The following is a 22605-nucleotide window of genomic DNA, read 5'->3' as shown; positions in this document are numbered from 1 at the left end:
TGTGTGTGTGTGTGTGTGTGTGTGTGTGTATATGTATATGTGTGTGTGTCTGTGTCTGTGTTTGTGTAGTAAAAGATGGGCACACATTTTTGAAGACACTTATTTTCAAATAAAATTTTAATGAGAAATTTAAAAACTTGAAGTGGCGACTATAATGATAAAATTGTTTTTTATTTACTTTTTTGTATGTTGTAAGTCCAATATTTCGCTTATAAATAGCCTCTTAGGAGGAAGGTAGGAAGTCCGGTCCGTGATTTTTTTCCCTTTTTCTCATTTTGGTGTTATGGTGGAAGCCAAGTAATTACATACTGGACTTCTTACCCTGCAGAGGCTATTTTTTAGCGAAATATTGGACTTACAATAACAACAAAAACAAAAAACAAATATATATATACATATATATATATATATATATATATATATATATACATAATTATTTTTTACTATAATAATTAAATACCTACAGACACTAGTGCTTCATCCTTTCGGGAATCTTCAGTGCAGGGTGTAACGATTAATACCAGATGAACGATTTAAACCCGCAACATATATATATATATATATATATATATATATATATATATATATATATATATATATATATATAAGTGAAATTGTCTGTCTGTGTGTGTCTGTGTGCCTGTGTGTGTACATTTCCCTTACCAAACTATTCTGTCAATTTTCAGTCTACAGACTCGAGATTTGACATAAGGCGTACTGAGATTTGGAAAAATCTTTAAAATCAGTTTTCGCCAAATAATTATGCTGTCAAAGGGTAAAAGTGCAACAAATTTAACTTTGAAAACTCAACAAAACACCTGCTCCAATATTGTGGTCTAAATTTTTGATGTAGGTAACTTGGACGTGGATAAAATTTTTCATTTAATTTGAGCCCCAAACAATAAATTTTAAGGGTTAAAAATTGGTGTTAATGTTGAAAAAAATTTGACCTCTGCGGTCTCTACCACATTACTCTTTGTCTAAACATTTGAAAATTTTCATAAAGTGTATTCAGACATTGGGCAAGCTTTCTAATCAGTTTTTGTCTGAAAATTTGGCTGCCAAGAGGTCAAACAGATGCAAGATGATCGGGTTTTGAATCCCGAGTTTCGATATGCCAAACTGATGAGCCCAAATCAGGGTGAAACTCGAGTTTTGGGCTTCCGGTTTGTTGGTCGTCATGTCTCTTGTGAACTGCGACCTTTCTGGCCGTGGAAATAATTAATATATATATATATATATATATATATATATATATATATATATATATATATATATACTAGCAGGGAGACCTGACGTTGTCGGGGATTGAATGATGATCAATGAATGTCTCATACTGCCATATTTTAATTGTCATCTAAATCGATAAAATCGCTCATTTTCAACTAATTCGATTGATTGCTTGTTCTTGTTGGGGACCCATTTTATAAATGAAATGAAACATTCATTTCGAACTCGTGATTATCATGAAAAAAAACTGTTGATTTTTTTTATATTAGGCCTTTTGGCTTGTCCTGTAATAAAACGTTTCAAATGCACATGTGATATGAAACTGTGTAAGCTGTTTACTTTAGCCAAAACATTTAGATACAAAACTTAGCTAAGAACACTTTCGTGTGAAATTTCATAAAATCGATCCAGCCGTTTTCGAGTCAATAGAGAACGAACTCACACACACATAAAGTTTATTTTATTTAATAGTACACACACACACACGCACACACACACACACATATATATATATATATATATATATATGTATATATATATATATATATATATATATATATATATATATATATAAAATGAAAATTACAATTAAATTTACCAAAATGGTCCAAGATGGTAAAATTAAAGTAAATTATAAATATTAAAGAATTAATATTTATAAAATTATCTCAGCCAGATATAAAAGCTCGATAAAACCAAATAGGAGATAGACCTTATAATAATTATAATAATAAGATCTTTAACTTTCTTGTTGTTTCATCAAATACTTCTGCATGCAAAATCCGATCCCGCATTTTGCTAATTCCTACCCCCTGATGAGAAGGAAAGTATTTCTTCGAAACTCCGCGGATTAAGGACTATCCATTTATCTAGTGTTTCCTTTTCAGATTAAATATGTTTATAGCTCATTTCAAAGTGTTTTTTAACATTTTTTATTAACTGTTTGCTCATATATATATATATATATATATATATATATATATATATATATATATATATATATATATATATATATAGAGAGAGAGAGAGAGAGAGAAAGGAACAAACCGAGTTATGTGTTCATCAACGTTTCGTCTTTATTTCGAGAATTCCTTTGGATGAAATAAAGACGAAACGTTGACGAACACATAACTTGGTTTGCTCCTTTTTTTATTTCTCTGTTTCGTCGAAATACTATTTCCATTATTCTCATCATAGATAGATAGATAGATAGATAGATAGATAGATAGATAGATAGATAGATAGATAGATCCGTGCAAACAACAATCAAACACAGTTTTAAAATGGATATGATTTTTTCGCTCGGTATATTAAAAATTATTAATTACAACATTAGGAAACATATGGATATTACTGAAAACAATGAAGACCCATCTAAAATCAACACAAAAAAGCCAATAAATCAAAGTATTATTTTTTATCAAAATAGATTTATAAAAGATTCGCAAGACGAAATTGAAAATCGGCAAATCTTGCTTAATATGTGTCGATGGATCAAACTCCATCCAAATGTGCAATTTGATTTTCAAATCGAAGGTTGCGGCCATACGCGTATTACTTCGATAAACGTTTTATAATATTTTTATCTCTACTATTATATAAAACGAACTTTGTATATGTATTTGTGTCTGTGTGTGAGTTCGTTCCCTATGGACTCGTAAACGACTGGGCCGATTTTTATGAAAATTCACACAAATGTATTTTCATGTGCCTGGCAGTGTTCTTAGGTATGTTTTGTATCGGAATGTCTTCGAAAAATATCGATAATCGATAATCGAAATAATTTGATGAAAGAAGGAAAAGGTGATTTGGACCAAATGTAACAACGTACACTACTGATCATAACAAAGGCGTAAAGTGATTATTACCACACAGTTCGAATTAGAGATTAATAAGGATTAATAGCGATTAATACAGATTAATATGCAATGCTATTGACCTTAAATATAAGCACTCATTCTAAATCGACAAGCAATTACTTCTACCCGTTTTAAGGGGGCTAAAAAGTCTAGTCTCTTTTAAACCGTGAACTTTTCACAGGCTTCTCTAATGAGCTATAACTATTTTTGTTGTTGTTGTTTTTTGCATTTTTTAAAAACTTTTCGTGATTGAGCCAACTAAAAATAGCAGCAAATCTAAAAAAACAAAACATTTTTCTTTCGAAGCTAAACTGCCAGCCATAGTTATCTTGGATTCTATTATGAAAATGATTTGGATTTGGGAATGTTTAGCCTAGCAGTCCTAAGTAGGTCGTTTTTATTTTCATTTCTTTTTGTGTGTGTGTGTGTGTGTGTGTGTGTGTGTGTGGCAATATTGTAAAAATGGCTAAAGTATTTCAGTCTGGGATTATTTCGATTTTCGGAGATTCTGGGCCGATTATTGATTTATGTTCAGCATCCAATGATAAATGATGGTTGATCTGTAATTGATGAGTTTTTACAAAACAGGAATAATAATAGATGATGGTTGTATACCAATAAGTTTTCTGACAAACGATACACAAATATGCACACACACAGACACACACATATAGATGCATATATTTACATTATATATATATATATATATATATATATATATATATATAGAGAGAGAGAGAGAGAGAGAGAGAGAGAGAAAGAAAGAAAGAAAGAAAGAAAGAGAATGAGAGTTATGAAAATTGAGCTTTTCGGGGAGGGGGCATGTGCTGGATAATCCCCAAATAAAAAAAATACCTTGTGCCTTATTTAGCCTTTGTGTGGAGATAAATAATTTTTTTATCGAAATTGCCCCAGACAATGTATAAAGCCACTTGATGTAATCAGCTTTTCTTTGGTAATCGCTCCAAACGTAGTTTGAATTCACTTGATATAAGGAGTTAATTTTTCTTTCAATTGAAATCGCTCTAGACAAAGCATGCAGCTACTTTATATAAAGAGGTATTTTTTTCGATGGTAATCGCTTCAGACGAGGTTTGAAGCCACCTTATGTAAACGGTTTAAGTAAAAATTACTACTGTAAGATCCAATGTGTTAGATGAATTTCAACTGAGAAAATAGCAATTCCTCTCCCTCTGTCAGAAACATCGCTTGTGGAATTTGAGAATTAAGGGACAAAAGTAAATAATAATAAAATAGTAAACCCAACGTCAACTTTCTATTTTCCTTTAAATTAATACATTTTCAAGGTTAAAAGACCCTAATCAATGAGAATTGTTATATGGAAATATTCCGAATACAAAAACTAAAGGATTAAGTAAGGAAAGCGAAAGATGCTAGCCTACCGAAAGTAAACCTTAATTCTACTTTCTATTATTTATTAAGAACTAGCGGGGGTACCCGGCGTTGCCCGAGTGTTTGTTTCCGGGACGGGGGGTAGTTTTATAAAATGTTATGGTAGGTAAGTAGGAAGGATCAAACCCGGAGTCATGAGTAAAAGTAGGAAAATAAAGTGTGAAAAAAAAAAAAACATCCGCAACGTTAACAGTTCGGCCACCAAGAAAAGTCCATTCAAATTGTTTAGCAAAAAAAAAACAAAAAAAAAACGACTACGGTAGATCGGCGCGAACGTGAAAATATAATGTGAATTGTCCAGCACGCTAACCACTACGCCACAGAGCACTGAAGCTTAGTTTAGTGATTTTAAATAACTTCACATGAAAGAACTACGAAGCCAAACCGGTGTTCTCTTCTCAACTGTTCCTTGTGAACGATCCCCAAACGGTGTTAAGTGGTGGCAGGGGGAGGAGGAATTTATTAGAGAGAAAATATTTTACCACTTCCATTGATCTTAACCGATTTTGGCCGTGACTTCTCACCAGAAAAAGTATAGAAATCTAAGATTATCGAGGAATTTGAGAAATAATAAGCCTATAACACACCTCAGATATTGTTCTGCCGTTTGTGCATATTATATTTGCATGAAATATCTTGATTTTTAATCCTATTAAGGTCAAAATCCCACGGGAAAAAATGAGTTCATTTTATTTATATAGAAGAAGAAGAAGAATAGAAGAAGATAGAAGAATAGAAGAGAGAGACTATAGTTGCGTAGTTTTAAAAATTAGCTCTACTATCTCTAAATCTATTATTGAAACGCGTTGTTAATTCGTTTATGGTCGCACGAGACAAAAAGAGTCAAAACATTTATATATGTTGGTATACTATTTTTTGTGATATTATTTGCTTTTTTTTCAGGCACGTCAAGAAACCGAGTGAATGTAACTGACGTGTTGTCGGTACATGATAACACGTCGGCCATCTACCTAAAGGAATCCCTCAACCGGGAAGTGTCTGACGAGATCAATTTCATCATTTATTGTAATGTACGGACGGCGAACGCCCTCAGTTCGACGCACAATCGCCGAATTCGGTTAATCGTAGGAGATATAGACGACAATCCACCGCTCTTTCAAACCTTCCAGCATTTTGAGAAAAATGTCGACCGATTAAAGGTAATCAAACTCATTTTTGATTGAACAAATGTCATTTTTGCATTGCTTAAAATAATACTTTTTATTCGGGTAACTGGAACCTGTCAGCCTTGAAAGGCAGTCTATCTAAGGAAAAGGTAAACCCTGATTTTAAACGCCCCCTTCCATGTGGATCACACACATGGGAAAAGCTTCGGGAATATACCTCTAAAGAAATCCAGAGGAGAGCCTGTAAGGCAATTCCGTGTAATACTTATAAAGTTTATTATGGTAATTTTTTCGTATTACACCGTCGTAAGAAAACTTCATCTGAATTGCTTCTTTGATTTACCTGCAATCATAACGAACGAAAACCAACCATCAATGGTAATTCTGAATTCTACTGACTCGCTGAACATTTGTTTATTGAATAAAATCATTGTCTTTAACATAATTATTTATTGTATTAAAATAAAAAAGGCATTGAATTAAAAAAAAGCTATAATAATCAATTATCATTCGCTCAAATATCGATATACACTAGATAAAACAAGTGAAGCGAAGCTATCATGTTAATTTGAATTAACATAAAAGTTTTGTGAAAATTACAATGAGTTTTATTTAAGTTTTGTAGTTTTGTTTGTGAAAACAGGGAGAGATACTTTCCGATTTTTTGTTTAGAACATTCAAACGTACGAGGGGCCTTCAATAAGTGTCCAGTCTTTTTTTCGTATGGGCATTTTTATTGATAGTAACCACATAAAACTTTAGTCCCCTTCGGAATAATCTACACCGGCTGCAATGCACGTGGTGTACCGTTCCAAAACTTCTGGAAGGTCCCAAGTAAGTCCTTTTAAGTGAGCGTGTCAGTGATCCTCGTATTTTCCTCCTTTGTCCAATAACGACAGCTTCTAAGGTTTTCCTTGAGCTTAAGGAATACCCAAACATCACAAGAAGCTAAGAATGAATTATAGGGAGGCTGACAAACTGTTTGATGCCTATCTTCCTCAAATAGTCTGTGATCTCTGAACACGCTTGGCACAAACTTCGCGCAAATCTTCCACATCTTCTGTTCCTTGCAAATAATTGTGCATACAGTTCACACACTAACATCAAACTGTGCACTTATTGTTTTCATTGGACTTTAGAAATTACAAAGTTATAATCAACTGAGAAGCAACCTCGTGTTATTGTGTTCCGCAGACGATTAGTTCTATGTAAGAAACTGTTTATGAAAATGTAAGCAGAGAGAGAAAGAGAGAAAGAGAGAGAGAGAGAGAAAGCGAGAGAGAGAGAAAGAGAGAGAGAGAGAGAGGGGGGGAATTATTGACTTTGGTTGAGTCGAGTTTTTGTTGTGAATGTCTTACAGATCAAGTTAGTTCATCTAGGAGAAAGAAATTCCAATGGAAAACGAAACCGGATAAAAAAGACCATTACACTTTTAGGTAATCTTCTAGTGATGATGTCACAAACTGTCTCTATAGACACGTGACGGTCCTAATTCATGAAATTCTTTATATGACCAATCAACTCTGGTGTTCTGACTTCCTTACTCCCCCCACACTTCTCACAGATTATTTGCCTTACTTGAATCTCTTTGCCTTACTTGAATCTCTTTGCCTTACTTGAATCTCTTATACCACTCAAAAACTTATACTCGGTTCATACAAGATGGTCCAAAATCAGTCTGAAGCATTCACTTTTCTGCGATATTTGTCCAAGTTGAAAAAAAAAAAACAGAATTTCATTGCATATTTTTCTTCTATGTGTACTCCTGTCCAGATTGCATTTTTGAAATTCACTAGCTGTGACAATCAGACTTTAGTAGGGTGTATTCCAATTCTTGCTGTAGCTGTTCATTTGAACCTAAAATCATATAAATTCGTCGGTAATCTTATAATATGTATAGCAATAACATACTGAATTTTCAAGCATCTACGATGATTTAAAAATGCTTGTACAAAAAAGTCTGGAAACTTATTAAAAACACTTCGTGTTTTCGGATGAACACGTTGTAAATACAAAACAGTGAAATATCTTAAGCGAGATTTGCTATTCAATAAAATGTATGAATCATACATTGGAATTCATTTAGACAAAGAAATCTCATGTGTATATCAGTGGCAAATGAATCGTAATGTAACGAAATTATATGTTTAATTCATGTTGAAGTATAACTGGTATAGTTTAATGTGTTTGTTTGTTTTTATTCAGCGTTTCCAAAAGATATCAGCAGTGGTTACAGACTTGGACATGGCAAGGGCTGACGAATACGAAGTGTTAGTTCAGAATGACCCTCTTGGAATCGTCAAGATCATCAGTGTACGGGAATTTCATCATAAGCAATTAAAAGACAAGAAGCCAGTTCCGGACAGTCCTATGGCCACGAGTATTGCGACCAGTATTGGTAAGTAGAGAATTCATTGATTATAAAACTGTTGATAAAATTTTATTTAACTTTGATACAAGAAACAGATCAAATATAGATTCACGCGACCATTTATAATGCCATTTGAAATGTGCTTATTCAGAAGCACTTTAGTTGAAACATCACGCAAATACATTTTCTGATGTCAACAAAAAATAAAATTGGCTCGGTCCCATAATTAAAGTTCGTCATCCCAAGGCACTTATATTCTTATTACAAAAATACATATTCATATATGCTTGCACAAACCTTACAACTCACAGATCACATTTTCCCTAGACCACACACACACACACACACACACACACACACACACACACACACACACATATATATATATATATATATATGTGTGTATATATATATATATATGTACATCCTCGACGTAAATACCCCCGACTAACCCGACAAGCAGTAAAATCCCACCCCTTCACAGTTAAGATCCCTAGATGCAAGAGAGCCTTCTACTCCAGTAGTTTCTTCCCCAGACCGCTAGACTTTAGAATTCCCTTCCGGGTTCCAGCTTCCCCAACTGTACTGACATGCAGAAGTTCAAGTGTAACGTGAACCGACATTTTGCTGCCCAACTCCCCGCATAGTACCTCTGTAGCTTATGTCCCTGATAGTAGCCCCTTACATCAAAGTGGCAATGTGCCTGGTTTGGGGTGAAAATGTAATAAAAAACGCATACCTATTATCTCCATCTACTCTTCTAAATCATCAAAATTCTCACTCTTTTTCGAGAAGCTAGAGCATTCTATAAGACTAACGACAACATTCTTTTACACCCCCCACACATATATATATATATATATATATATATATATATATATATATTAATAAAAGAAAATTAAATGCTATTATGGCATTTGTTCTAACGAATTGTATGATTTATCCCCTGCTTCCTTTGTTTCAGCTCGTTTAACTTGTTCGTATATTAATATTATCAATTTGTTGTTTTCATGACTCCTTAAAATACAGTTGTTTATTCCAATACCTTCATTCCAAGTACCGCAGACTTGTGGAAATCTCTCCCTGCTCACTGTTTTCCTCCTCCCCCTACCCTTACTTTTTGCAAGGCTAAGGTAGTAGTCTTTGCGATAAACGTCTTTCGTTATTTCGTTTCGTGCCTTATATTACGTGGCATTATGCTCTTTCGATTTGAGAATGTTCATGCAATCATTGTGCAATAATTATTATTACACATTATTATTCTAAAACTAAACGTCGAAAGACTTCTGTGAATCACATTTAGATTTTACTATTAAAAAGTCTTTAAATTAAGCGTTCAGGCGTTGAATGGATATCCACCTTCCGGGATGATATACAACAATGGATAATGGATAATGATAACATCTTGTGGTAAAAAAAAATGAACCAGACTCACCTGAACTCGAAAAGATGTATCATTCATTATTTTCACTGAATGAGATAATCGACTGATCTAAATGTTGCTTGGCGAAAAACGGGTTATTTTCTCTCAATATTGTCTATTATAATCGTCGCTAAATCTATACAACACGTTTAATTTTAGCTCTTTGTTTATGGAAAATCGCTCCAGACAAGGCATAAAGCTATTTGATGTACAGAGGCAAAAATTAATACTTCAATGTACAGAATCCGTTAACGATAAGTATGAGGTGGGTTCTGATACAGAAAACAGCTATTGTGTCAGAAGCATCGGCCATAGAATACGAGGACTAAATGACAAAAAACGGGAAGCAAGATACGAGGCTGACAAAAGTAAATGTAAAGTCAATTTTCTACTCTACTCAACAGCACCAGCGGCTAGTTCGCAAATACACCAAGTTCTTTAGACTGGAAGTATTAAAATGTCTTTTTTTTCTCTCATGGAGTCCGCTCTCTCAGGTATTTTCTCGTTCGTAGGGGTAGGTTGATATGTCGCCTGAGGAATATTCATCATAGAATACCAACGGCTCCGAACGTGACCATAACTGTTAAGCGTGTCCCTTTACTGTGTTGTCAAATGTAAAGTATGCTGGTTCGCAGACATGTTCCCTATTTGTTCAGAATTGCGTCCGAATGAAACGAAGTTTGGGTTAGAGTTACCAAGGTGATCCAACTAGACACGTTGAAGAGTCTCATCATTTGATTTTTTTCCAAACGAAGTGTATTGTTACTGGGACGCAGGGATATACCGATATTATGACCGATATTGATAAAGGGTATCATGGGTGAAAGTTTTGCAGCAAATATGTTTGTCTTGGCGTGTCTTTGGAACATGGTGTCGTACAGCAATTTCCCACTTTCTTACGCAGTCTTTTACATTCTTGCTGCATTCTGCTACTGGCGAACTCCAACCGATAAAATATATATATACTATGAAATGATGCATGCGCAACGTGAGAAGCAGTAAACATGTGCATCAACCACTTGCTCCTTGCGACGGGGACACCGTCTGATAACCTCCCCATTTGTTAACCTAGCATCTGCTTCTTCGCTCGTTTGTCTGCTACTATTTATTCAGTCTGCCGTTGTATCACAAAAGTTATCATTTACGTTTGCTTTCTATGATCTAGTTTGTCACTGCCATTTTAGACTGTATAAATGCGTAAATATTAAACAACTAGATAAAGCGATAACCGATTGCGCTTTGTAGACGATACTTCGGAATAACTTACCTTTGGACTTTCCTTCCTGCTCCTTGTCTTTCTGAGTCTATCGATGTGCAGGAATTGAAACTTAATGTGGGCAAAAATTGCTGTAACGATCCAATGACTGATGAAAAGGAAAAACTTCCTTAGTCATGTCGAATCCTTAACAACATCACAGGAAGAGACCAAGGTACAGGTGTGAACCAGATAATTAGAGAATTCTTCCTCTACTACTGACATGAAAATCTTCCATTCTGATGCCCTCTAAGTCCGATTCAGAAGAACTTTGGCTATAGTGGAAAACGTTCAACCTCCCCAGAACAGAAATAGAGCGACCAAAAGCTGTTATAACCCAACTATTTTCGAATGTAGAAAGAAGGCCCATACAATGCAACGTTGCTCTGTACTTTATTATACATGGGTTGTTGAAGTGCATTTATCTGCAAAAGATTTAGATAATTTGCATATTCTTTTAAACATTCATTTTAATTAATTCCCTATTAGTGTTTCTTTCGGTTTTATTATGCGATGATCATCTTTAGTTAACTATTACGTGTAATTATATTCATGCAGATATGCTACATGATTTATACGTGCGTAATATTTGCGTTATTATTTGTACAAAACTGGAAAATTCAATCATTGCAACAAAAATGGTGACGATCATAGCACATATATTTCTGAGGATGAACGAAATGAGAAAATTAATGTTTTCGAAGTCTATTCGTATTATTTGGATTCTTCGAAATATTATTCTAATCTTGACTGTTATATTTACAAGATGTCGGCCGATGTAATATCAAGCCTTTAGGTGTAACTTGTCGGAATCGGGAATTTTTTTTCATTCGAACACACGAAATTTCGAACGAAATTCTTTATTTAATCCACAAGAGTAGTAATCTCTCGTTCTGTTTGCCATGACCAGTAGAAGTCATAAGTAATTCGCACTCACCGCCAAGATACGAGTCAGGAAGTAGATTATATCAGCCAGTTCCTACCAGAAGTGAAACCTATTATTCGAAAACTAGAAATGATCAAAAATAGAAAACCTAAAAACAGAAACAGAAACAATCGGATGTCCTTTATTTTAAGCTGGATTGGCATTGCGAAAAACGCAAACCAATAAAACAGTAGAAATTCTGATTAATAAGAATGTCAAAACAATTCTGATTAATAAGAATGTCAAAACAATTCTGATTAATAAGAATGTCAAAATAATTCTGATTAATAAGAATGTCAAAACAAGCGAATAATCGAATTCCGATGTATGGAATTTCAATATAGCACATAAGAAAACAGAGATAACAGATTAGAGAGAGAGAGCAGCGACTCGAGTAGCGAATAACATTCCTATCGTCGCCTTACAATGACACATCCACCACCAACTAAACCACTTTCCGTCGCTCTCTCTCCCTCCCTCTCTCTCTCACTCTCTCTCTCTTTATCTCTCTTTGTCATACGAATATGTCATCGGTTCATTACTGCAAATAAACTTGAATAGTTAATTTAACAAGTTCGTTTGTTTTGGTTTCTTTCTTAAAACATTTAATTAACAGAATAAAATAGCACGAGTAATCTTCCCACCCGACTTCAACATGGTTATTTTCAAGTCTAATGCAATCAAATTCTTGTCGAACTGTCCCCCTGATTAACTTATTCTTATTAAGTAATCCTCTGTCAATTCAGCTCATTCTTTCCTTATCATCTTATGGCGGCGAACATCATCTAACTGACAATCTTGCCCCCCGTGCCGCCGAAGCGGTCCTCAGTCTTGAGTCACTCCCAGGCCTTGATAAACGATGATCAATTTGTGAAAAAAACATATAATTTTTACGAACTTCAATATATCTGGAATTTCGAATCGCTTTCTAATTTTAACAGCCACTGTAACTAATTTACATATTGACGCCATTTGCTTCGTGTTGATGGCATCCGCATAAGTTATCGCATATTTATCGAAATTGTTTTATAGCAGTTACGATATATTTTCCTCTGTACTTGCACGTTCTCATTCGCGAGATAATTATTTGGTAGAACACAATAGTAATGATACGTTGGCAATAAGTGACTATTTCTATTCCGCCCAAGCCTGTACCCCGCGAAATATAAACAGATCCGTTTGAAATATCCCCGTGACAAATAAACATCTTTCTTATCGCAACTAATAATGGTTATGCTAGACTAGATGAAACAAATTGATTATTTACTGAAGGAAAATATGACATAAAGGTCAGAAAATGTGAACGAAGAGCCAGTTTCCCAGAAGAGGGCCATTCTGGCCTGTAAAAACCTATATGTAACCCTATAGGGGAATGCCTGCATTCCCGTATAGAAGTATCCCAATCTATTAGCAATAAACTCACCCCTTCTCATAGGGAGAAAACAAACCTTGCAAGAGTGGACCCCTTAGAATTGCATATGGCCAGCAACATGCAACTGTTAACAGGGCGAAGTCATTTTAATAATGGCATAAACCCTGTTAGCTTTGGGTCCGAGAGTAATCCTCGACAGAGATGAAACTAACGAACTTCCATTTCAATAGTTCATACACGCCGATCGAACCAATCTGTTTTACGTTTCTGTTGTCCTAACCCTTTCTAGGACATAGTTTGTGGTGATGAATCTGTTGAAGAAAATAGATTTCAACTTAAGAGAGAATGTTTGTCATTTTAGCCAGAACTTGGTGTCCCTTTTCATTCGGGCAAAATTATGCCATTAAAATGAATACCGGCGCAGCAAACCTTACTGAAAAAATAGCAATCTTCAACACTCTTCTTCATCAACAGTACAGTTTCTCTGTCTGTCTGTCTGTCTCTCTCTCTCCCTCTGTCTCTGTCTCTATCTCTCTATCTCTCTCTCATATATATATATATATATAGAGAGAGAGAGAGAGAGAGAGAGAGAGAGGGAGAGAGAGGGAGAGAGAGAGAGGTAAAAAAAATTCTTTTAAGCCGATTCCATTAAATAAAATAGACGCTCTTTCTATGACATATTTCTTTGTCTATGAATTCTATTTTTTATCCTTTTCAACTTCCGAATAACGGTCTTCACTACTAGCAGAAACTTGTTAATGTAAAAATATTTTTTTCAAAAGCATATAGATTAATCAATCGGTAACAAGGTGTCCAGAAGGATCGGAGCGTGCCCGGATTTACAACAAATATGTCGATTACATCAGCAAGTTCCTGCCATAAGTAAAAGCCATCATTCGAAAATTAGAAATGATCAAAAATAGAAGTAATAGGTTAAAATCGGTGGAACGATAAAATTGCCGCCCGAAAGAAAACGCTACAGTTTATTTTAAAACTTCCATTGGAAAATTAATTCAAGTAACTGATTATGTAGTACAGCTGACATCTATTCGATGTAACCACCTTTAGACTCAATCCCCGCCTGGATACGGGTCAGGAACTGAATAAATAAACATAAACAAAAGTTAACAAAAAATATGAAATTTTATACCAAAAAGGTTGTAAAAAATCGGAATTTTGGGGGGTATCGGAATCAGAAAAAATGTGTCCCTATTTTCTGAGCGTCAGGGGGGGGCGGCATGGGGGCGGCATTTTGAGATGATAAAAGGGGAAAATCGAAAAAAAATGCTAACAAAAAATCTGAAATTTTATATCGAAAAGGTTGTAAAAATGGGAACTTTTGTAGTTATTGGAATCGCAAAAAATTGTCCCTATTTTGCGAGCGGCATATGTCAGGGGCGGCATTTTGAGAGAGTAAAAATAGAAAGTAGAAAAAATAAATAAAAATAAACAAAAGCTAACAAAAAATATGAAATTTTATACCAAAAATGTTGTAAAAAATCGGAAAAAAATGCTAACAAATTTAAAAAATTTAAAGGGGAACTTTCATATAAATTTTTATCGAATAGGTGCGAAAAGAAAGTTGGATATTTGGGTGTATATACACCGACATCAAAGAGGAAATAACATTAGATGCTAAAGTTTGAATTCATTAATTTTATTACTGTCCAATTCATGAGGCTAAGACTTTGAAAGTATCAAACGTTTGTTTTTGTAGCATACTTTTTATAACTCCTTGTAAACTTTACAATTGCTAGCTGGGGGATCGGACAAAATCACCCCGGGCAACCCCCACCATCTATTTAAAACAAAAGGAAAACTGATAAAATCTCAAATGAATAAAAAATATTAAAAATCAGTTTTCATATTTTAATTTAATTGAATTTAGGAAAAGTAGATACCATAGAACTAATTTTCCAAGGTATGAAAATTAAGCAACTACAGAATAAATGTTAACTTAATAATAATGGACCAGTTTTCCTACCTAGCAAAAAATGGACGAATTTTCATGGGCAAATTTTCCATGGGCGAATTTTCCATGGTCGAATTTTCCGGGCACCCAAATGCCGGGGGGGCAAATTTTACTACCGGTCAGGGCGGCAAATTTTACTACCGCCCCGGGCGGCAAAAGGTCTAGCTACACCACTGATGGTGGCCCTCAATTTAAGCCACACGAAAGACCATAACACTGGCTGAAAACTGTTTTAATCATCTTGGAGTCGTCCCTGTTATTCATGGCAATCCAGCAATGCATTTTGGAGGTGCTTGGAATGGTTCTGTTGTCATAACTGGGATCGGTAGACAGTATTTGTACAGCAACGCGTCTCCAATCTCACTCGTTGATCATTGTGTCACTTTCAGGCATGGTAGAAGGCTCTTATCGCTTCTGGGATTTGTACAAAACTGGCCATTAGTAGATGGTCTGGAACAAAAAAAGAAAACTGGTTTGCATCAAACAGAAATGGAATCGTGACGTCTTTTCTAGGGCGACAATTTTATCATTCCACCCTGTATTTAATGAAAAATATATATATTAACTTTTGAAATCACTACTTTATATTGGGTGCAATATAATTATCAATGAAGATTTTTCTCTATAATAGGCTTTAAATTATTTTATTTAATACTTATATATTTTATTAGCAGGCCGCCTGGCATAGCCAGATCGGAAATACGCTTAAATAACACATTTTAATTCAGTAATTAAAATATGTTATTTAAGCGTATTTTACGATCTGGCTATGTAGTGAAATGATAAAATAATTTATATATTTATTCATTTATTATTTATTTATTTATTTATTTATTTTTTGTTGTTGAAGAAGAAGAAGAAGAAGAAGAAGAAAAGAATAATATGTATTAAAAAAAGTGATAACAACATCTAAAAATAAAATAAATTTAAGGCCCTTAAAATCCGTACTAGAATTGTCTGCAAGACTACTTGAACAAATTCAGTTATGAAAGTGACATTCTCCTGAAGGTTGAAGGTTCAATCCTCGGTGTGGCCAACCAAAAATACAATTGCGAATTACTTAGAGCTTCTATTCAAATGACGGAACAAGAGTATGCTACCTTCGTGGATCAAATAAACGTTTCCGTTCAAAATTCCGTACAGATATCCGAGTTCGACCCAAAGACTCCCGAATTCGACAAGATATACCTGGAGAAGGTCGGAGGTTACATCAATCAAAACGTTGTTAAAATGACACTTGAGTGCGAAAAATCCAAATAATATTAATAACGGATCCTCATCTCAGAAATTTAGAAATCAAAAAGGTTTGATATGCCGTAAAAGAAAACAACAAAACAAAACATAATGAATAAACATTTGAAAATATAAAAGAAGTCCGAATCTTCGCCAATAACCTGGCTTTGTCATGGAGATGTCAGTCCGATTAAGTTTTTCTTTTCTTCCCCTTCATGTTGTTTATAAGAAGTCGAAGCCTCCCGAAGAGAAAATACGTCTTATGCCGGTGCTGTTAAAGATGCGTGTGTGCAATCGCTTGGTTTAAGAACTGGAAAATCACAATTTGTAGAAAACATGCCTTTTTTATATAAATTTAAATGAGAAAATTTATTTACTTTTTGTTGTTGTTGTTTCCGCCTTTCTATATGAATATTCATTAGACATCGTCTAATAAATCAACAATAACTAATAACACTCTCTTCCCGAGCTGTGAACTGCTTCTCTGGCCCCCGACAAGAACTATAAAAATCAAATATGTCTGTTATCCTTCATTTAATTTTTAAACAATATATACAGGTTTGGTCATTGCCTTTGCTTTTTGTTTCTTCTTCAGCCCTGAATTGGAGCACCCCTGTCTTGGCCAACTATGCCACCTACTCAGCAAATGTTATTTTTAGAGATAATAATTATATACGAGGAATTGACTCGAATTTAGAGGAAATCGTAAGTGTAATATTTTCTTTGTTTGATGGACTGTTACATAAACGCATCCTTAACCCTTACTTTAGCCATCTATATTACTAAAGATATTTAACATATTTTTATATTTTCTAGAAATTTACTTAAACATTCTGCAAAAATAAAACGAACAAAATTTGTTACAAAAAAGGACGAAAATTTACTACCTGAATATTAATGAATTTTTTCGCGTGTAGTGCGTGCTAATTCACCAAAAAGGCTTCGCTTCAAAATTATAGACATTTACAGTTGAAACTAATTTGCATATGGGACAGACTGACCGAAATTGAAAGGACAGATTGAGTTGAGAGTAGAGGGACAGTATTGGTACTGAAAATCTGTTTAAATTGTCTTTGTGTCTTTTTCTGATGGTCAGTTTACAATTTTCGGTACTTATTTATAGAAAAGGTTCTAAGCTAAGTCACGGCAACATCGTATCGGCATCTTTAGGTATGGTTACGGAAGCAGATGGAAAATGCCGGTATACAAATCGGCTGTCAGCAGACGACAACTTTGAATAAATTTTGTAAGTTCATTTAAACCAGTCGAGAATGTATGACATCATTCATTACATGGAGTTTTTTTATAGTTGTGATTATTTACCCATCGTAAACAAATATTTATTTAAAACTTTAGTAAGAAAAAAAGACAGACTTTTTAAACTAAAAACAATTTTTCCCTCACAGTTGTTTCAATATTTTCGTCATTAAAATATATTTATTAGTTAAAGAAAGAATAACAAAAAAAAAAACAAAAACAAAAAATAATTTATTCGAAATAATTTTGGAAAAATTTTATTTTTACTTATAGTCTTTTGTTCCTAAAACATGTTTCTTTCATGCAATTAAACACGACGTAATTATTTTTCTTGTTTTATATTTTAAAAATTATTTTCTCGAACCTCATTATTTTGTCCGGTTTGATCACAACGCCACGTTTTGAGTTTATCATCTCTGGCAGCCTTCGTGTCGTCGGCATTTTCAGGCTGCTTCCGTAATAATGCCGGATCCATTGTCATCTGCAGATATAGTTCAGTGGACGTGCATTCGACTACAAATCAAATGATGCCTAGTACAAACCCGGGTGGACCGTATAATTTATTTTAAATTTTGTTCTTATTAATGAGTTCAATTTACGATAAAAGAAGAGATACCATTCAAAATCGCCGCAAATAATTTCCTCATTTTCATATTTTAAAACTAAACATTAACCAGAAGTGACCTTTCCAAGTCTTCCATCGTCAAGCCCAAATATCAGCTGACATGATATTGTAAACAAACACAGACGGAATTTGATGGACAATATTATCATTATTATTTTTTATTTATACATTTTTTTTTTTTTTGCGAATTAATTCACCGGGTAAATTATTCCTCGTAATATATAATAATCAATTAAGGATTGATTCTATAATCATTTCGATTCTGAAGATTCCGTCGCTATGTTGCCAAGGCATGAGCCAGAATATGAGTAAATTTTCAATGTTCGAATCTACGAAATTTAGCACATGAGTATTTAAATAAGAGCGAGGTTTAAGGTTACGATGGTTTATATTATAGTGCACCAGAATTTTAGTTCACCTATTGTATACAGCACGGTGAGTGACTAGCTAAATCATATGCATCTATATAAGTAAGTCATAAATGTTGTGTGTCCGTCTAATTAAGCAATCTATTTCACACAGTTCGTTTTTCGTTTCTTTTGTTTGTTTTTTAGGCTATTTATACAATCCATATCAAACCGCCGAAAGTCAATGGATCTGACATTTCCGTTCAAAGATCCGTTTTTCGAAGTGCATCCAAATTTGCTCAGGTAAGAAATTTATATATATATATATATATATATATATATATATGTGTGTGTGTGTGTGTGTGTGTGTGTGTGCATAAAGAGCCTTCCAAAAGTAATGCCTCCTATTTTTCCTGCAGGAATTAATCAAACTGGGTTGTTAATTGTAGTGTTATGATAACTGAACATATGCATTCATAGTCTAAAAGTTTCATCCCTCTGTTGCAGATATTGACGGTGTGTGAGAGGATAAGACAGCAAATTCTGTCATTGGTGTGAGTCAGTAGCAGAGATGCGTCATAGAATTTTTCCATGCAGAAAAAATTGAACCGATCAACATTCAATGGCATCTGTTGAATATTTATGAAGCCGATGCAGTTGATGTCAGAACATTAAGGAGATGGGTTTATCGATTTCAACGACAGAGATGTGAGTGACAGAGGGCGCTTCGGAGTTTTACCATCGGGGCATCGTTCCTCGCTCGCAAAAGTGCATTTAGATTGATGGTGATTATGTAGTAAAATAAATTTTGGAGCACAAAAGTTCGCTCCTGTCTCCATCACTCTTCACCGTTTTAGTTTTGAGTTAAAGCATAGGAGGTCTTACTTTTGGAACAACCCTGGTCTGTATGTGTGTATATATATATATATATATATATATATATATATATATATATATATATATATATATATACATACATACATACATATATAATTATATTTGTATATATATATATATATATATATATATATCTTTTATCTCCTCAATTGACTCATACGACAATCTCTAAGGTTATCCATGAGCTTAGAGAAGACCAACAGTCACAGGGAGTCAAATCTGAACACTACGGAGGGTGACGAATTGTCTTGATACCCATCTTGGTCAAACAATCTGTGACAGTGATAATTTGTCCCGGTGTAAATGCCACTGGCCCGATTTGAAGAGTGCTGGCCTGTTCTGACGGAATATTTTCTTGAACTCCCTTAAAACCTCATCATAGTATTTCTTGTGAACTGTTTGTCCAGTGAAAACCAAGTGCATTTAGATTATGCTGTGCTGTCAAAAAAGGGATCATTATAAGTTTTTGGGTGGATTTGTCTTTTGTCTGGCCTTCTTGGGTCTAAGAGAGCCAGCATGATTCCACTGGGATCTCTGTCTCTTGGTATCTGGGTCATAGTTTTCATCGTAGGTCACCAGAAAATCAAGAACCGCAGGATCTGGATTGATTAACTCGACCATTTCTCTACTGTCATGACACCGCACTTCTTTCTGATCTTCTCTGAATACTTTTGGAATAAAACTCGTGAAAATCTTCTGCATCTTTAGTTCCTCGTGAATAATTGTGTGTACAGTTCCCACACTGACATCAAAACCTGCACTAATTGTTTCTATTGAAACGGTTCTTATCCATAGAAATTCTATTTTTGATCAATCAACTCTGGTGTTCTGACTTCCTTACGCCTCCCACACCTCTCATCATCCCTCATATATTTGCTGGCTTTCTTGAATTTCTTATGCCACTCAAAAACTGATGCTCGATGATCCAAATTTTCCCAAGTTTAAAACAAAATTTTATTGCATATCATTCTTTTAAAGTGTCCTCACGTCCAGATTGCATGTTTGAAATTAACCAGCTGTGATGATCATCTTTAAGTAAGGTGTATTACAATTCCTGTTGTAGCTGTCTATTTGAACCTGAAATCATAAAAATTGGTCAGTCATCTCATAAGATGTATAGCAATAACACGGAATTTTAAAGAGTCTCCGATAATTTTAAATGCCTGTACAAATAAAAGTAGGTGAACTTATTGAAGGCACCTCGTACACACACACACACACACACACACTCAGACACACACACACTCAGACACACACACACACACTCAGACACACACACACACACACACACACACACATATATATATATATATATATATATTGTTGACCAGGATTGATGATGCTCTCCAAGTAAAAAAATAGGCTTTACACTTGTTTCATGTGATGTACACCAAATTATACATAGACTCATCATTGGCTAAACCAACTTCATTCATTTTAGTAGTTAATTGACCGTATATGTGTGGACGTACGCTGTGTTTGCTCACTACACAGGCTGTGATTGTTTGCCGGTTAAAATTGCAACTACGTTTAAAACATGTCAGAAGATTGTATCATAATGAGGTCATATTATATAATGTTGCTTAATTTCTTCCTTTGAATGCCAGACTTGCAAATGAGATATTTTAGTGTGTTTAAATACAGACACTGATGAAATGGCTTAATACCAGGGATCAATTTATCTCCGTGAGACACAAAAAATAATTGACTATAAGATCCTAAGAAAACGGAAATGACTGGAAAATGATCAGAGAACTAACTGACTCGTTCTGCTGAAATATGAGTAGATAAAACCGGGATCACTTCAGAAAAGCGACTAGAGATAATGGCTTATCAGTATTCACTTGAAAAGGATAATCTGTTGCTTATCCATGGGCATAAAACTTACTGTCGAGGATCTCTGAGACGTTGTTAATTTTTTTAAGAACGAGAAGCGAAGACGAAAAACAGAAAACAGAGTAGAAATCACAGCATTTAACGTTGATGTCGACGATTGTTGAGAGCGGCGCTCAAATGGATTCATATATGAAGGTTTCCGAAAAGTGACCAAACATAATTAGCTTATATGTCAAAAGAAATAGTCCTCTCTTTCTAGCTACTTATCACTTCTGACTTCCATCCAGAAACGTTACTTTTCGTACACTTTTCGTACACTTAATGTTTAATCTTTACTACTAAGGAACATTTCTATTATCTTATTTAATTTAAAATTTCCAATTTATGTAGAAAATATACGATCACTACATTATTTTTACTCATAGGTATCGATATATAACCTTTGGTATCGATATATAACCTTTGGTATCGATATATAACCATTGCTATCGATATATAACCACATTTGTCTCTTGCTGATGAAGAAATAAGCAATATAAATGATACATACGTTTACAAACCAGCCGAACGAAGTGGACCGAAGTCTACAGTGAACTTACAAAAAGTGACCGCCCATTTCTTTTTTGGTTTAATAACATTTTCACCCCAAACAAGACAAATTGCCACTTTGGTGGAGGGGGTTACTATCAGGGACATAAGCTACTGGGGTATTATGTAGGGAGTTTGACAGTAAGATGTCGGTTCACGTTACACTTGAACTTCTGCATGTCAGTACAGTTGGGGAAGCAGGGAGCCGGAATGGAATTCCAAAGTCTAGCTGTTCTGGGGAAGAAACTACTGGAGTAGAAGGCTCTCTTACATCTAGGGATCTCAACTGTGTAGGGGTGGGATTTTGCTGCTTGTCGTGTTTGTCGGGGGTACTTACGTCGTATGGGGGAACAAGTGCTTGCAGTTCATCATTCACCATTAAAATACTTGTAGAACAGACAGAAGGATGCAACATTTCGTCGGTGGGACAGAGGCTGACGCTTAGATGACAGTTCAGGACCTATCAGGTTGGAGATACTCTTTTGAACCTTGTCTATGAGCTAGAGACTAGTAGCAGATGCACCAGCCCAAATATGACAACAATACTCCAAAACACACCTGTATCCAAATATAGCTACACTTTTTTTTTAACTAGGGCCTGTAGTGAAATAAATCAAATAGCGATTACTTTCGTTTGTTTAATTTATGTTTCTAAAAATATCATCTAAAAAAAAAACAAACATCTTGTTTCCTTTCAGATTTATAAAGTACCAGATGTCGGAGGAGAACATTTCCAAGCCGTAGGTGACGGCTCGCAGATATTTGCAGTGACGTTTTACACGGGAATCGTGTATGTAGACAGCGATGCCGTCCTGCGCCTTACTCGCGAAAATGAAGTGAAACTCGTCGTGAACGTCATGAAGGGAAATACGGTT

General features: G+C 34.6%; 1 protein-coding gene across 4 annotated transcripts in view; it reads left to right on the top strand.

The window, feature by feature from the left end:
• LOC145276758 (proto-oncogene tyrosine-protein kinase receptor Ret-like) overlaps positions 1-22605 on the top strand; it is a 648944-nt gene that overhangs the window by 349139 nt on the left and 277200 nt on the right. For all 4 annotated transcript variants that reach the window (XM_080128005.1, XM_080128004.1, XM_080128006.1 and 1 more), the window contains exons 4-8: positions 5406-5662; positions 7835-8027; positions 16776-16885; positions 18617-18712; positions 22429-22605. The exon at positions 22429-22605 is cut by the window's right edge and continues 64 nt beyond it. In XM_080128005.1, coding sequence (XP_079984131.1) covers positions 5406-5662; positions 7835-8027; positions 16776-16885; positions 18617-18712; positions 22429-22605 — 833 coding nt within the window. The remainder of the gene's footprint in view (positions 1-5405; positions 5663-7834; positions 8028-16775; positions 16886-18616; positions 18713-22428) is intronic.

The sequence above is a fragment of the Euprymna scolopes genome, chromosome 5 (genome assembly GCF_053919585.1).
Source record: "Euprymna scolopes isolate OS-2025 chromosome 5, ASM5391958v1, whole genome shotgun sequence".
In the NCBI taxonomy this organism is placed as follows: Eukaryota; Metazoa; Mollusca; class Cephalopoda; order Sepiida; family Sepiolidae; genus Euprymna; species Euprymna scolopes.
The sequence above is the reverse complement of the archived record's forward strand: the minus strand, read 5'-3'. Positions and strand labels throughout refer to the sequence as shown.